The sequence below is a fragment of the Rhagoletis zephyria genome, unplaced genomic scaffold, assembly GCF_001687245.7.
Source record: "Rhagoletis zephyria isolate East Lansing unplaced genomic scaffold, Rhagoletis_zephyria_1.1 Rzeph_scaffold_01034, whole genome shotgun sequence".
Taxonomy (NCBI): Eukaryota; Metazoa; Arthropoda; class Insecta; order Diptera; family Tephritidae; genus Rhagoletis; species Rhagoletis zephyria.
Genome location: NW_016158118.1, coordinates 144297 through 161632, shown reverse-complemented (window position 1 = coordinate 161632; position 17336 = coordinate 144297). Strand labels below are relative to the sequence as shown.

General features: G+C 33.8%; 1 protein-coding gene and 3 non-coding genes across 4 annotated transcripts; 1 reads left to right on the top strand and 3 right to left on the bottom strand.

Moving 5' to 3' along the window:
• The first annotated feature begins 5128 nt into the window (after window positions 1-5128).
• spz3 (Spaetzle domain-containing protein 3) lies at window positions 5129-8192 on the top strand. The gene is made up of 4 exons (XM_017615595.1): window positions 5129-5150; window positions 7043-7369; window positions 7450-7575; window positions 7659-8192. The coding sequence occupies exons 2-4, from the start codon at window positions 7083-7085 to the stop codon at window positions 7813-7815; spliced, it is 570 nt and encodes a 189-aa protein (XP_017471084.1). The 5' UTR covers window positions 5129-5150; window positions 7043-7082; the 3' UTR covers window positions 7816-8192.
• A 3705-nt stretch (window positions 8193-11897) lies between these two features.
• On the bottom strand, window positions 11898-11968 carry TRNAG-GCC (transfer RNA glycine (anticodon GCC)). The gene has a single exon. It is a non-coding gene; the product is annotated as a tRNA-Gly (tRNA).
• Window positions 11969-13094: 1126 nt separating this feature from the next.
• TRNAV-AAC (transfer RNA valine (anticodon AAC)) lies at window positions 13095-13167 on the bottom strand. Its single transcript has one exon. It is a non-coding gene; the product is annotated as a tRNA-Val (tRNA).
• Window positions 13168-16831: 3664 nt separating this feature from the next.
• On the bottom strand, window positions 16832-16904 carry TRNAV-AAC (transfer RNA valine (anticodon AAC)). The gene has a single exon. It is a non-coding gene; the product is annotated as a tRNA-Val (tRNA).
• Window positions 16905-17336: the final 432 nt, after the last annotated feature.

Genomic DNA, 17336 nt, shown 5'->3' with positions numbered 1-17336 from the left:
AGTAAGCTTCTTATATTTTCATAAAACATAATAAAAAAATTTTCAAACATAGAAAAATAGCCAAAACTTGCTAAAATGTCTCTTCCACATTTAAATTCTCGCCACCGCATTTATTTTGCATAAAAAGTTTTTTATACATTCATTAATTTACTTATTTTGTATTAATTGTTTTGTATTAATTTTTTTTTGCCACTTTAAACTCATCTATCGACTGCTACTCTTTTAACTATAATTAATAAAGCCATTAAACTCAACTCAATTTTATTAAAGAAAAAAGGGAAATCTTCACCTACTTTACTTAGTTATTATATAATTTTTTTTTAATACAGAGTCATTAACTTAACCAGTCTATTCGCATTGCGCTTTGTGTCAAAACTTAATTTTGAAATTAGTGTTATTGATAATTTCAATGTTGTTTTGTGTTATTTAAGGTTGAACGTCTTCAATAATCTTATTGTTGACCTCTAAGTTATAGACATCGGGTGTTTTAACTAATGTGTAGTGATTAAATATAGCAGGCGGTTCCACTAGCATACTTTTTTTACACACTGCAATTGTCAGTAATACCCTAAAGCTAAAATTGGTTAAGACTAGGTGGCTTCATAAAAATTTCCGTCAAATACATATATGTGTATGTATGTATGTATAACTTATCATTAAAAAATGCGTTCTTGGTGGCAAATAAAATTTATTTACTTTTCCTAAAGCAATCAGCTGAGTGTAAAAATTTTAATGGAATAGCCCATAGAAGTAAATCTGGCAATTAGTAGCTTTATTTATTAGAAGATTATGGGCGAAATAGATTCATTTTAGATCTGCACTACTTTAAAAACCAGAAAATCATGCTTGGTTCATAATTTTTTTTTAATGGCATATATGAAAATAACTAAAAAAATTTAAAGAATTTTTGAAATACCACATATGTGCACTAGGGGGGTCAAAAAAAAAGTAAAGTCGGAATTTTAATGCTATCACCGCCTAGGATTGTGCTATACCGAAAAAAATATACTTGTTTTGAAATAAAGGAAAATATTAGACCTCAAAATTTTCCATGAATTTTATATAAAAAAAAATTTCGTAGAAATGTTATAGAATTCTTGAAAATCAAAATTTTTTTCTCTTGAGGAGGCCTCCATTAACAATTACCCATTTGCTTATTTAAGCATTTTCTATTATAAACAATTTTTTATGGGACCATTAAAAACGTCAACAAATGCAATGGACGGCCCAAAAATATCGCTAGTATTAAAAAATGGTATCATAAAAAAGATTTCCGATCGTAAAATATTGATTTTCAAGAATTTTATACCATTTCTTCAAATTTTAAATAAGCCTTCAATTTTGTTATTTCCATCTATTGATGTATTGTAAAAGACTTAAAGTCTTACGTGTACACCCTCATATCTTAAATACATAAATAAATAAATAAATAAATAAATAAATTTCTACGAAAACTTGTTTTTTAAATATGGTTTGATTTCAAAAAAAAAATAACAGTACATATAGTTTTTTCGGTATAGAACAAATCCTAGGGGGTGAGAGCATTAAAATTCCCACTTTACTTTTTCACATTAATTTTTGCATCACCCTCATGTACATACATATAGGGTGGGTGTCTATCGAGCTATCTGCTTTTGTGGCTATGGCTTTGTATTCAGTTTGCAACAATAAAGTACACTGGCGCACACAATAACTTTTAAGCAGGTAAGCTAGTAACCGACATAAAGTAGATACCTGATCCCACAATGTTCAACTTCTACACAAACCATTTTACGATGCTTTGTAGCTGATGGTAATAATCTTATTACGCTTGAATATTCTCGTTAGTATTCGTATTTTGCCATGTCAATAGCTGTTCTATCTTTCGCTTTTACGCCATTTCTCCGCGCAGACTTCTGCGCTTCCATTTCCCGGAGCACCACAATGTCCCGGGCCCCAGCATAGATGAACGATGTTCTATCAAAAAGATCTGCGAGCAAAACTTTTCGCTTTACTTAAACAATTGGCTTTAGCAGAAGAAGGGACACTACGACCTGAAAGACTTTTTATATCCTTAGAGAGATGTCACGCGACACTTGGAAAAATAAACTAAGAAGTTGTCTATCTAGGGTCCAGCATAAACACCAAGAATAGCGTCAATCTGGAGATAGATCGAAGGTTAACTTTTGCCATCAGGTCCCATTTTGGTAGGCAATTAAAAAGCAGAAACCTCGAAACTTTTACTCTACAAATCTCTCGTCAAGCACGTTCCTTTATATTAGAAGGCGTTGGGAGCTTTCGAGATAACCGTTCTACGCAAGATCTACGGCCCTGTTTCCGTGGCTGACGAGTGCCGACATTTTTGTAAGATTCAATTTGTCGCAGGCTAAGATTGCTAATGCTTCCGCCTGTAATGCTGTGAAAGCGTTGCCCATTGGAGTGAAAGTTTTTAGATCTGTAAATACCAGCAACCACACTGTCATTCACCCTTCTACCATCTGTATATCGCGAGAAACTTACTGCCAGAGCAGATCTGCTTGCTAGGAAGCATTTTTCCAACCCTGGTATCTTTCCAAAAATACCAGTATGAAGCTTTTTTGTATAAAAATTATCGTTACAAAGTCGCAGTGGCAACGTTCTCGTGGCTGCTGTCGCTTAAATTTCCGTTGTTAATAGACATGCCAACCTTTGAAGCTTATCAATAAGTGGTGGTCCGAAATTCGCGAAAAAGCTTTTTCTAATACAGGCCGCCCTTCGGCAGACAGTGCAAACCTCCGAGTGTATTTCTGTCCTCAGAAAGCTTCATATGAAAACGATTTGCCGTCCGGAGGCGGCAGAATCCCCCATTTGTGTAACAACAACTAGACGGGCACGACAAAAGGAGGAGAACAGTTAGCAAAAGCGTAGTTTAAAAAATATTATCATTATGACAGTGCCTTTGTAATATTTTCTGCCATACTGCGAATGTATACGACAAACCTGGGCGGAAAATCACTCTATTAATCTTTCTTCCGCTTCGATAAATGCTGATGAAAAATGTTATGACGTGCTAAAAAGTAATTCAAAAGAGTGCTAATTATATTACTTTATGTACTACGGCCAGGTCTTGATTAAATTATTTTTTGAATATTCTTCCCATTTTTTTAATTTGTTGCTGTTCCTCATTGTCTATATGTATATATGTATTTGTTATTCCATGTCAGTTTATCACCTGTTGGTGTCGTCACAGCTTTCTTAAAAAAAAATACGCGAATGATGCAAAAATATGTAAATAAAAAATAAGTAATTCGTAAAACTGAAAGGCAAAAGATTAAGATTTGTTTTGTTTTTGTATGTATTAATTACTTTTTTTTTGCTTCCGGTTAGATCTCGCTAAGTGGTGAGTTCTACGACCTTAAAATGCGCAAACGCCGCACAGTGGGAGATCCCCAAACATTTTTTAGAGAAAAATACAAGTAGATGGCACAGAGCTTCAATTTTTCATATGCAACTTTTATGGATCTAAATTAAGAAAACTATGAAAAAAGTGGGCGCGGTTAGTTTATTTTAAAGCATACCTCCTATACAAACCTAACCTCAAAAAAGCCTAGCCAGTATAAACTTTTGGCCATCACAAATATTTATAACTTTTTCCGCTCGTGGCCCATTGTAAGCCGCGGCAATAATTTTATGTGAAGACGCGCGTGCCAAACAAATAAATCTTTACTGTTTACAAACAACGTGGGTTACATATCTTTAGTAAATAAACAAATGTATTTATTTTTCATTTCTACAATAATCGGCTTAAGCAAGCAATTAAGTATTTAATAATTGGTATTTCTTTTGGTAGAATTAATTCGAGCTTCCAAAACCACGCGACTTCTATTTTTCAAATTTTTCTATACTTTATACGAATCTCTCACCATTTAATGAATTTCGGAAGTTACTGAAATGCAAAAAAACGAAAAATATATTTTTGCACTTGACGCCTTCGCTTTCCGTAGCTATTTGCATGAATTACAAAAGCATCAAAGTTGTATGCAGACTGACATGGTTATATGCAGGGCTGGATCAACATGTGTGAGACTCAAGGGCCCGAAGAAAATGTGGGCGGCCTTTAGCGATTACCTGCCGATTAAATGTAATGCGCTTCTTTCAATTATTGATATATTTTTCTACTACAACTGCTTTGGTTTATTAATTACTTACCACTAATAATTTTTTCAAATCTTAAAGCTTTAAAGCGTTAATAATATTATAAACATATATTGAGATTATATTACTGGAATGATTCCTTTCGAGAAATACTAGTACCGTCGAAATTGAGTTCGTAAAGTAAATCCAAGTACACTTTCAAAGCTTTCGTAGCATAAGCATATGACCAGGGGATATCACAAACATTTATTTGGTTGTAAATGTTTGCAAGGCTGGCAATGGAGTACTCAAAATGTAATAATGCCTTGTCAAGGACATGAAAAATACAAAAGAGTTCCTCTAAAATATCAAAAAAACAATCAACCGCCCTATTACGAATCAGAAGTCAATTTTTTTTAATTCAGAAAAGCGGATCCAATATGGCGATAAGTTTCTTAAAAATTTACTAAAATTAAAACTTTGATACTGAATGATTCGCGCAGTGTCATGGGTTGAAACTTGTTACCAATGGGTTTCTGGGGTTGCTGCTTACGAATCTGCAGTCAGATTTTCAAAACTCAAAATGGCGGATCCGAGTTTCTAATAAATCTAATATTTATTTTTTATAAATTGATCGTCATATTGGATCCGCCATTTTCAGAAAAATACGTTTCTCTTTTTTATCCATATTAAAAAAAAAATTTTAACCACTCTACTATGAATACATAGCAAAAAAAATTCTTAAACTAAGCGTAGCATAGTAGTTGTGGGCGTATGCTAAGTACTATTTTCCAAAAAAATTAGTTGCCTCTAATGTCAGTTTCTTCTCGATGAAAATTTTTACAACTATATAACTAGTAAGCTCGCATAAAATTTACTTTGTAAAATTTCAATGAATGAATCAGTAATCAAGTATGTATATATGTATGTATGTATGTGTCTATCCACGTTTATATATCATCAATGAAATTCCATAGTGACTGACGCTTGCATTAGTGCTTTTGCATCAAGCCAGTTGTATATTTATTGTTGTAGCAGACAGATGAGCGAATCGAAAGGTGTGAGCACACGCCCACTCAACCTGTCAATACTCATTAGACAGGTGGAACTGCAGTGTATATATGTGTTCATAGGAAAAAGATTTTGCGACAATTTTGATTTGATTTATTTCACTATTAATATTTATGCAGGTAGGAGTCTCAAATGACAGACAAGTTTATGATATCGAATTTTTTTCCGCGAAATTAATCAGAATTTTATAAAAGTTGAAACTATGTTTTGTCTGGAGCAATGACTACATCAAATGCTTTCATCGATATCATCTAACGGAAAGAAATTTTACTATTGGATTAAATGGCCATGAAAAAAGTTGGATAGTATCGGGTGTATGCTTGAGATTTATATACATACAAGATTAAGGCACATTTTAATGATATAAATAGGACTCTGTTCTGCACACTTACTTATGTAAGTTTTCAAATTGATAAGGCTAGAATATATTCAAAGCGATTGTCCGCAATATGAACGGCAATCGTATTCGTAGCTGATAGCAGTTAGTTAGTTTTTAAGGCAGCTAATGCCAGTATCCAGTTTTAAGCAGGAAATGCCGGCCAGAGATATTTGAACTTGAAGCTCGCAAAGGCACGACAACTTAACGTCGAAGGGAGAGTTGCAGTGATTCCACTTCAATATGCTCCAAATACCTGCCATAAGAAATATCAGGCCAGACTTTTAATATCATCACGTGTAATACTTATGTTGGGTCAATTACCAGTCAGCACCCTCACTAATAGCTTTTGTGCCTTATTGAGCCTAAGGAGTTCATATGTTGGACATTTTCTAGTTTCCTTTCTTCGCTTGCTTGTCACCCAACTAGACAGCAGGTCTTGAATAGCGCTCTTAGTCCTTCCTCATCGGCGACACAATTTCATAAGACTCTTCACTAATCCTTCCTCTAGGTTTAGAACTACCCGTAAAAAAGCTCACATATTCCTACCGCCTACTGCACTTCTTGGTGCCGTTTCAGAAGCTATTGGGATCCCTGTAGTCACGGCGACAAGGGGGCTGTATTTTCGAAAGCACTCGGTTGACAGGTGTCAGCATCTGTGGTTTTCACGAGTTTTACTCTTAGATTCCATAATGTACCAGACTGTTTCTGCTATACTTGGTTTTATAATTGACTCGGCTTCGAAGACCCGGAGTTCGCAAATTATCAGTCAGTTTAGTCCCTTAAATATCGTTAGTGGACAGATCCACGATTGAGAGAATACAATCTGTATTCTATCATTCTTGGGACAGATCTATGAATGGTCTTAACTCTTTTGTGAGTAGCTCCGGTTTGCAGGTACTGCTGAAAGTGCGTCTATATATAGAGTATACTCTCCGCGTTGAGGGCAGCTGGTATCAGACTATATTTATAGTAATGGCTGATGACGGGCGAAAAAAACTCTCGTGGAGGAAGTTCAGTTTTGGGTGGTCTGTCTGGTTAATAATAGTCTCAGACTGTGGTCTATACCATTGCTCAGTTTATCCACTCAGCTGTTACATTATCTCCACAAATCACCCAAACTTGAAGGTCATTGTGGGCTGCCCTCAGCCTCTATTCCAAGCTATTTCATTGGTATTTAGATACGCTTGGTTGTCATTGCAGACCTTAATTTGATGTTCGCGCCACCTTTCGACAATTATTCAGCGAGTTACTTCAGATATTTACGGCAAAAGCATATAAACTTATCTCAGATGCCAGACAGCTCCAGTTCCGTTTGTATAGACAGTTCCCATATCGCCGCTATTTCTAAAGCCGCTCTTCTGTAACCTTCTACTATTACCATGTGTCAAATTACGTTCAAGGTCTACATAAGTTATAATCTAGCAAATTTTTTACTATACACATCTGAGCAAAATCTCATTTTTTCTTCTCTCTCTCTCTCTCTGTCTCTCTCATTCGCAGTGATAAGATCGAACGCTTCATCGATGACAATAAGGCGCTTATGCGACGAATGTACGGCGACTTTGAGATGAATCTCGAACCCGGCGGTCCACAATCGCAAACGAAGAAGCGCAAACGAAGATTCATTGATGATCCGGACATTTTCATACCACCCGGCGCATTTCCAGCTTTTGTGCCCGACGATGAAGCCGGCGCAGAACCACACGCTGAGGAAGCGGGCGAAAGTTACTTCGGCAAGCTGCGCAACAAACGACAAATCAATCGAAATGCAAACAAACAAAATTCTCGTGCAAATTCGTTTGCGAATGCGGGACAGAACACAGGAAGGTGAGGACAGCGACGCTGTAGATATTTTACACACACAATACATAACATTTGTTTCCCTCCCCTCCCTTCTACTTTGACAGAGTGGACGCTTGTGAGTCAAAAGTGGAGATTGTCACACCATATTGGGCCTCAAATTCGGCGGGTAAAATACGCGCCATAGTTAATACGCAGCATTTCGAGCAGGCTATACACCAGGAGGTTTGCTCGTGAGTAACATGTGATATGTTTGTGTGTGATTTTTGACTAAAAAAATACTTTTTTTTTTTTGTTTGCGTTTCTCTCCCCTCAGCACTCCCGCGACATCGCGCTGTGATCGCGACTGCGGCTGTGAGCAGAAATATAAATGGCATCGCCTGCTGGCCTATGATCCCGACAATGACTGCAAGGGCATTTTCATGGACTGGTTCCTCTTCCCCTCCTGCTGTGTGTGTAGGTGCAAGCCATAAGCGCCGCGAGAGTTGGCTGTATTTTATGAAACACCAAAACCGAAATGTTTCCTTTTTGTTTAATTATTAAACTTAAGTCAATTAAGTATGTAATTGTACTTTTAAAAACTCACTTAAGTGGCTGACTTGATAGAGTGTTCGGCGTAAGTAAGTTTTCTTTAAATTAGATAATCATTTTTCTTAATTAATCTTAATTCGCTCGATTCGCACACATTTTAAAATTAAGTTCTATGAAAGTAAGTGATTTGTTTTTAGTTTTAACAGAAAATTATTGACTTGCAGGAAAGGCATAGCTTATGCATTTGTTCTAAAGAGCTTTTAAAAGTATGCATAATTTAGCTTAACATGCATGTTGATTCATGTTAATATTTTGAGAATTTCTTGTTACCTTTGCGATTGATTTCCAAATGATTTGAAGTGTTCATATTAAATATATTAAATTTTAATCGAACCTTTTTATGATTTTTCTCTATGAAACAATTATCATTCTCGTATGATTCTCTGCACTTTATTACACTTATAATTGTCTGATGATTATGAAATGCATACATATCTGTATTTACATATGTATTAGATTATATACTAAACATAATACATGTATGTAAGTCTAAGTGAATTGTAATAAGAAAGCGATTATTAGCAGAAATTTACAAATTTCAAAACGAATTAAGGAATTCCAATAAAGTTAACTAATTAGTAACGAAAAAGTTGAGTGAAAGTTATAATTTCTTACTGCCAATACGCATACCCGAAGGTAAGGATTTGTGGGTACTGTACTTGGCTGAACTTTGACTTGCACTGGAAAAGCTTTGGCTTACAATAAACTATTTTTAGGAGTCGTTCTAGAAATGAAGATAAAGAAAGCTTTCAACAACGATCTTCCTGCACCTATTATACGGTACTACCAAAAAAAAAGTCATGAAATACACCCGAAACAAAATCTAGTGTAGCTAGTTGAGAGTTTTCATCGGTTAAATTTTAATGAGTCCCTATTCTTCTTCATTTTTTCGACTTTGATCATCGCTAATTTCAAAAATGTCTATGAAAGTTGTCAATTATGTGGTATTTATGTAAAAGAACATTTATTTTCGAATAAATTGACATAGGTTATTTTAAAGGTCTATGAATACTCTTTCCAAAACTTGTTTGATTTTCAAATCGGTTGGAAAATAGTCAAGCTATTAATAGATAAGTGTATCAAGTACGAAAATAACGGGTTTTTTGGTATAAAAAAATGGATTGTGCCGGAACTATAATCGAAATCAAAATAATCGAAATAAAATAAGTCGAGCTCCCAAGATCGATTCATATATTTTGCTAAATAACTCCTTTTACTCACTTTTTTTAAGAAACAAAAAACTACGAAACATTCAGTGTAGTGTGAAATTACAAACATTCAGTGTAAGTAATTTTTAAAACATACATTGTTCAAAATGGTTTCAATCGGAATCCGTAAAAAAAAATGAAAACTGTGAGTTACTGTAAAACACCTATATGAGCAGTCAATAGAAAATTGAACTTTTTTTTTTAAGTTTATTATAATATTAGCCTAATTAAGATTTTTTTGAAATATAGATGTGTTTTCATTTTTATTTATTTATATTTTTTTTTGTTTTGCTAACTATATATTACACTACTAACTGCCCTTTGTAGTATGCAGTTTTGAAACCCATTGAATTTTAGAAAACCTATAAAATTTTAAAGAAAATACTTCTAACCTATTCAAAAATTGTAGAAACGATCATTAAAATTTTGAACTCCCTAATTACCCCTTTTAGAAAAAAGTTGGGTATGTATACAGTTTTGTAGCGCATTGAATTTTAATGAAGTCGCGATTCGATCCTTGAATCGATCCAAAAAAATCGAGTATCGACATTCAGTGTTTTCTCAGTTGATGCATATTGATCTACAGTTTCCCCTCAAATCTATAAAATTTTTAAGAAAAGCCCTTTGAAGATGACCCGATATAAAATTGTGGGTAATACAACAACAAAAACTCCAAAAATTTGCAATTCATGAATTTAAGAAGACTTATCATAAAATTAGGATTAGGATGATTTTTAGAAGATAATTTTATAAATAAAATCAATAAGTATTTTCATATAAAATCAGTAAGGAATTTCAATTTCATTTGATTCTGATTTCTTCTTTATAGAAATATTTATAGGGGGAGGCTAAAACTTTGAAACCTGAAATGTAGCAATTGTATTGTTTCCCTACTTGTTTACTTATAAATACTCCGAATAAATGCAAGGAAAAGATATTTAGTCATTCCGTACACTTAGCCGAAGAATTGCAAGTACCCTGACAACTTGATACACCTATCATTAACTGGCTTCAAACAAAAGGACTAACGCCAGGGTTACCATGCGAAACTTTTGTTATGTGTGAGATTTTTAAAAAAATATTGAAAAAATTGACTAATTTAAAGAAGATGAAAAGGATACACTGCTATGAACAGAGACGCCAATTCATTTTTGAGTCCTCGCCGATTTCGCTGATGAAATTTTCAGATTTTACACGAAATTTCATGAAATTCTATTCCCATTAATATCAACTGTTTGCAACTTTGTTATAACGAACAAACAAATTTGGTGTTAATTTGTTTTGATTTTTTCCTCAAAAGCCCTTGAGGAAACTTAACAGCGGATTTAAAAAAGTTGTATCGCATTGTGAAAGTTTTTAAGGAGAGTTCTGGACAGATTTCTTTTAAAATTGGGTAATTTTGACTCAATTTGCGTAGAAGGGTTAAAACAGCGGCGAAAAATTAACTGATCTGGTAACACCCCTTTATGTGAATGTGCAAAGATAAAAAATAAGTTAATACACTGAGCCAAAAGAACAATGAATTTTTCAACCAAGTTATTGTTTGATTTTTTTTTATGGTAACTAAACCGCTTGTAAGATGTATATGTGATTCAAGTTGAACATTTGAAAACAAATTAGTATGTCTGGCTGTAGATAAACGTGTAGAGATGCTTATCGTTCTTTGTTAGCTTCCAGCAGGTTCGGGTGCGAATGTCGTCAGAGGTGTGTTGTAACATGTATTTTTTTCTTGTTTTTCGCTACCTGAAGGTAAAAAGGTGCCAAGTCCTTTTTTCCAAATTTGAACTTTGATGCAGAATGGCAGGTCATACAAAACTACATCAAATTTTCATCTCTCTTGAACAATTTTAATAAATTGACTGGGCACCTTTTCACCCTTAGTTGACGATATGTGAAGTGAAGAAGAACACACGATCAAACGACGAAGTAAATTTATTCCAGTTTAACATTTTGAAGACGAATTTATAGAGCAGTTGTAGCTGAGTATGCGGAGATGTTTGCTGTTATTTGCCAACTTCCAGAAGGTTTTGACTCGAATCTCGTCAGGGGCATTATGTAAATTAAAATGGTACTACAAATTTTTGCTTTGTGTCTCTCCGATCTATGAAAAAGCGTCTGTGAAGTACAGAATGAGAGCGCGTATTAACAAAAAAAAAACCATGGCAGTGTTTTTACTAAGCAAACATCGCTTTGATTCCTTTTCTGGTTTCAATTAAGTATTATTAACCAATATTTGGTAGATTTTTTTCTCAATGTACCAAATTCCCCACAAAACAACTGTCCATTTCCTGATTTCTCACATAAACTGAAATATCTCGCAAGTCGGAGAATTCCCTACGAGCTGGCTTCTCTGAGCAGGATGCTCTGCAATGACAAGATGCCCCAGTTTTGCAGCATCAAATGGTGAGGGACATTGTGTCACAGGGCTCCAACAGCTGTAAGTCTAATATATCTATCTATTTTGTTTAGAGATAATTAAGATAGCACCACGATGGTAGACTCCCGCCGGGTTTCGTTAACGTAATAGTTTTCTCGTTACCACATACCATTCCCTTATGACCACAGAGTTAATCTTTTTTTTCTGTATCAAGAGGGAGTTGATGATCACTGAACGAATATTGAAGTTTAAGCTCCTAACATAATCACATAGTGATTTCATATGGAAGAAACCATTTGGGAGCGCGCAAAAATGATACCACCCATAGAGCGCTCGTTAATTTAAGGAGAGTAAAAAATAAATAAAACAAAAAATTAATTGCATCGGCCGGGAATCGAACCCGGGCCGCCCGCGTGGCAGGCGAGCATTCTACCACTGAACCCCCGATGCTTATGGAACGCGTTTGTCTAATAGCTGATACAAGCCATAGGCTAGTAAAATGGAACGCACTTAAATACAGAGTGAGACTATGTCTAAAATATTTACAACACAGGGTGCCTCGGAAAACAAATTTGTAAATGTGTCTAAATTAATCATTCGTGGTGAATACTTCCATGGTAAGTTTACAGCCGGTTTGTGACTTTACTTACTACAGTGGCGCTCAAACTGTGGCTTGAGAAAAAAATGTAGAGAAGTTTAATAAATTATGAAATTTCATTTATAAAAATTTGAAAAAATCAGTTTTCCGATGCAATACAAATTAACGACGCAAAAATGAAATTCACTACAAAAAAGAAAAATTGTATACATACTTTAATAATCGTACTTTCTGATAAACACGTGAATTCAATCAAGAATAAAACCTTCTAAAAAGAAAATGTGTGGTACATGTATGCTTCAAGGATCAAAACAAAGTGCGTTATTCTTTTGAAGCGTAGCTTTATCCCCATGAAATGAGGAAATGCGCGGAAATTCTGTGAACAGTAAAGCCATTGGAGATTTTACAATCATTAAATAGAAATTTCTTTGAAACTGAAAAGCTGCGCAGGGCGAGAATGGTATTTTTTTTAGAAAGAGCAATCATCTTCCTTTCTTCTGACAGCTTTTTTATCACCACAAACGAGGGGGGCTCCATTTTGAGATTTCTTTAAATTTGAATAATATATTATTACACAACAAAAATTACACAAATTTTTACTTTGTAGACAAACCGAGCAAGAAAATATTAGAGTAAAATAAATTAAAAGGTTTAAAGAAAGTTTTGGTTAACAGTACATGAACGAGTGTATCCATAAAAGGGAAAAGGAAAATATATTTACGATGGAGCTGTAACCATATCTAGTGTACCAACTGTATCGGCCAAGCCCAAAATACCTAGCATACTTCTAGGCTGAAATATAATAATCACAAACATATGTATGTAGTTTTGTTTGGACAATATACACACATATATATACTCCTTAAAAATGCGTTCTCCTACTTATTAAATTGTGTATTGCAACGATTAAATTTTCATAAAATATTTGAAGCTTTAAAAAAAAATAATTTTATCACAAAACTAAAAGAAAATTACCACTGTTTCCGCCCGGGATCGAACCGGGGGCCTTCCGCGTGTTAGGCGGATGTGATAACCACTACACCACGGAAACAGATGTTAGTTCGGTAGCTTAATCCGGGGTTTGTTACGAATGCCAGAAAACTGGTGAATTATAATAAGGTGAAATATTTTACACACAGCGACCAAGTATTTCACAATGTGCGTATGTATGTATTGTAAATTAGGCGAATTTCGCGAACATAAATAATAGTTGATGGGTCTATGTTTATTTTTATATACATACAAACTTTTAAAAAATTTAAGAGAAAAGTATGTTTAATATCGAGTAAAACTGATTTTTATTTTTACAAAGTCGGCTAACAATTAAATGAGATATTAAAATTTTCATGACAAATTATTTCAGAATATTACGTTCACTACAAGGAGAAATCGGTGAAAGCTGAATTAAAAAAATTAATTAAATTAATTAAAATTGAGTTGTATAGCCAAACATATCATTTTTCTCATGAAAGGTTGAAAAACTTAGTTAGATTTCCCCCGATTTTTTATAGTAAAAATCACTATACATCAAATGTTAATATTGCATCAATTCAGGAGTAGTATAGTTGCTTTATAAAATAGTGCGTGAAAACTTTACCAAATTTGAAAAAAGACGAAAAAATTAACACAGAAAGTACACACAAATTTACCTGAAAAATAACATGACTTACCAGTTATTTTTCCTTCATTATTTTTTGTAGCATTGTGTAGTAGAGCACACAAATTTGTATTTTCTCTCTTTAATTTAAAAACTCCAAAAATATAATAAAATAACACTCAAGAAAAAACATATAAAAATATAACGAATAATCAAAAATAATTACCTACATATATACATAATTTTTTAGTATTTGTTATTTATTATATCTGATTTCTTCTTTTAATGGTAAATGAGATGATTATTTTTTAATTGTTTCTAATTACACTTATTACTAATTGTTTAAATATTTGAAACACCAAATCTTTTTTGCTATTCAAAATCAAAAATGAATAGGTTTAAAATTATCGGTTTCTTTAAACTTCTTTTTAAAGATGTGAAAACAAAGGCAAATAAACCATCAACAAAAATTTTCTTTTGTGCATTTCGTTTTTTTTCTGTATAGTTTCATAAACCTAGGTTTTTTATAAATTCGACCAAAAAAAAATTGAGGAAGATGCTTCCGCCTGTGAAATGGTCATGCTTATTGCAAAAAATACAAAAAATACCGCGCAATACTAATCTCACCTCGTTCAGAAAACTGTGTCGCACGTGCGATACGCATGCGATATTACATAATTGTCCCGAAAGGATCTCGAATAAGTCTTGAAGCGGCCCCAAAAATGAATCTGAACTAGTTCCGCAATATTCCAGACATAGTCCTAAAGTAGGATCGAAATGATCCCACAATGGTCCTCAAATGATCCCGAACTAGTCCCGAAATGACCCTGAACTAGTACAGAAATGTTTATTTGTACACAGTTACAGATTTTCTGCTGGGTTAACGCGTATATTTTACTCTTACCGAAAGCTAAGATGTTTACACATCGAAAAAAGGAAGAGCGCCAAAAATAGCAAAAAAAAAATAATTAAATTAAAAAATAATAATTCCGTTTATCGGAAAGCGCACTTAAATTTGCCCACTGCTTTGAAACTGTTTCCAAGTTGGAGGAAAAGTGTAAAAGTTATCGCAATTTTTTTTTAGTAAAATATAGCTAATTATCTAACAAAAACCATATAAGTCCAAATGTCAAACTATGCGGTATAAGTAAAAAAAATCAACAAAATTTTATGACCACAACAAACTTTTTAACATAGTAGGAAATTTTTGGAAAAATCTAAGTATGCAGTTTTATAGCCAATTAAGTTAAGTTAAGTTAAGTGTCCCGCATTTTCTTCCATACAAAGTATATTTGAAATTTTTTTTGTGTGAGAAAATACATGTGGTGTCCCCATTATTTTTCACATGACTGTATGTGTGTATGTATATGTTTTTACTAAAATATGTCAATTTTGCATGCCGCACTTCTCACAGAAAAATGTTGCCTTCTCTACGTACAAATACTAAGAAGAAGCCAATGCAAAGGCAACATTTTTTCGTAGAAAAGAAAACGCCCTTAGATTATTAAGCAACCGACACTTAACATTAACCAGCTTTACCAGAAACTTAGCACTTATGCTTTTCTAATTTTCACTTTTGCTTTTGTTTTTGTTGTTGCTATCATTGTCACATAATCATTAATTTTTACGACTGTCCATTCAGTAAAATATCTCAATTCAATAGACCAGACCACACAACAAGTGGAAGCACTTCACAATGCAGTTGAAGAGATTTAAGCCCCACACCGTTTTACTTGAAGTGCAGTGGTTGCTGTATTAGTAGTTATGTATGTATGTATGCACATTGGCCCAAGATGCACCCTTATACTATGCTGTACATTCAACAGCCTATCACCATCTAGTCACTAGCCTGGCAACTCTTAATGGGAGTAGATTTTGAAGCCAACACTCAGGCAGTCTTTTTAAGGTTGATTGGGGGAGTGAATTCATTGCAGTATCAAAAAAAGGAGAAGTGTGCGGAAGAGTGCTAGAGTGCAGTGTACATAAAACTACCATCTTCTCTAAATTATGAATGGAGAATATCGCAAAATGACACTAAGGGAATAATTTGCACTCGTCGCTTAGGATGGTCATTTGGGGAGGCAAGTCATTCAAAGCAGATGTTTTAAGTACTAAACTAAAGTTAGACTCAGTGGCGGCCGTGTAGAAAAAGAGCAAGAAACTATTCGCGTATTTCGTTAGAATATGGGATACTTTTTTGAAAAAAATAAATAAAACAAACACAAATGTATTTTGTCAAATGAGACTAAAATTCCGCGTGAATACTTTCCACAATTGCAGTAGGAAACACTTAGCGCAAAATCGTAAATTAAAAAATTTATCAGGCAGCCATCTTTAACTGTTACGGCTTGGTTCAAGTTTAAATAAAAACAAAAACACGGACTTTTGAACAAACATTTAAAGAAAAAAGTGGACGTATTTACGCAAAAAAATATATTTGCTTTGAAATCCAATATCTCGTAAACGGTTTAAGTTTTGGAGATCACATCCTACATGTAATCGAATTATTCATCAATAACCTAAATACCAATAGCCTTTGGTATCTAGGGTGACTGTTCCGGTAACCCTGTATACATTAGAGTAGGTTGAAAACTTTGTACAAAATCGACCTACCCTAAAGTACATATATTATTCATTTTCCTACAGGGGTGCTAAATATCTATTTAATCTATTTGCAGAGTATTACGAGGGGGCTTCTTTCCATTCACAGTTTTTACTATCTTCTACTTTTTTAATTGCATTTTACATTGTTTGCACCAGTTGTGCCAGCATTCATTCAGCAGCTTCCAGATTTGTCTTACATTTTACGGCAGTACGGATTGCTATGCGATTTTTATATTGCAAGCGAGTTTTTATGAGCGACTTTCATATGCAGGTTGGTATTCCAATTGCACCTTTAATGGCTCCACTTTCTTTGATTAAATTAATCTTAATTTTCAAGTTAGTTCTTTGTATTTTTTACAGAGATTTTTTTAAAGGATTTTTATTTATTTATTTATTACAAAGTTCTCACGTTGCTAGTACAGCGAAAACAACGCGAAATAAACCAGTTATGGTATACTTTCTGTGTCATTGAAATTATTTTTATTTTCTTAAATATAAATAAAAAATTTGAATCTGTTTCCGCCCGGGATCGAACCGGGGGCCTTCCGCGTGTTAGGCGGATGTGATAACCACTACACCACGGAAACAGTTGCATCCAATTGCGAGTAGATGGCATAAATGCAACGAATATTGATTTTAATCATACATATTAATTGAAGCTAGGCATTGTAGAAATTGCCAGTGCAATCAGTGTTGCCCTAACTGCAGATTTATCTTCAAAATGAAGATTTTTTGGGCTGTTTTTATTAAAAATCTTAAAAAAAAAAGATTTTTTAACAAGCAAAATTTTACTCTGAAAATATCTTCATAATGAAGGTTTTTGTGTTTAATATAATATTTTAATGAAATTATTTCGGTGCTGAGCCCGCCGCTCAAACCTGAAATTTGCCCAATACGGTTTGAATTTGTATATTGTTAAATGTAACTAAATACTTGGCCGTTGTGATTTCCGTAGTAAGCCCTAAAAGGCATTGAAATGATATCGCCTAAATTTTCGACTTATAAAGCACTCAAATTCT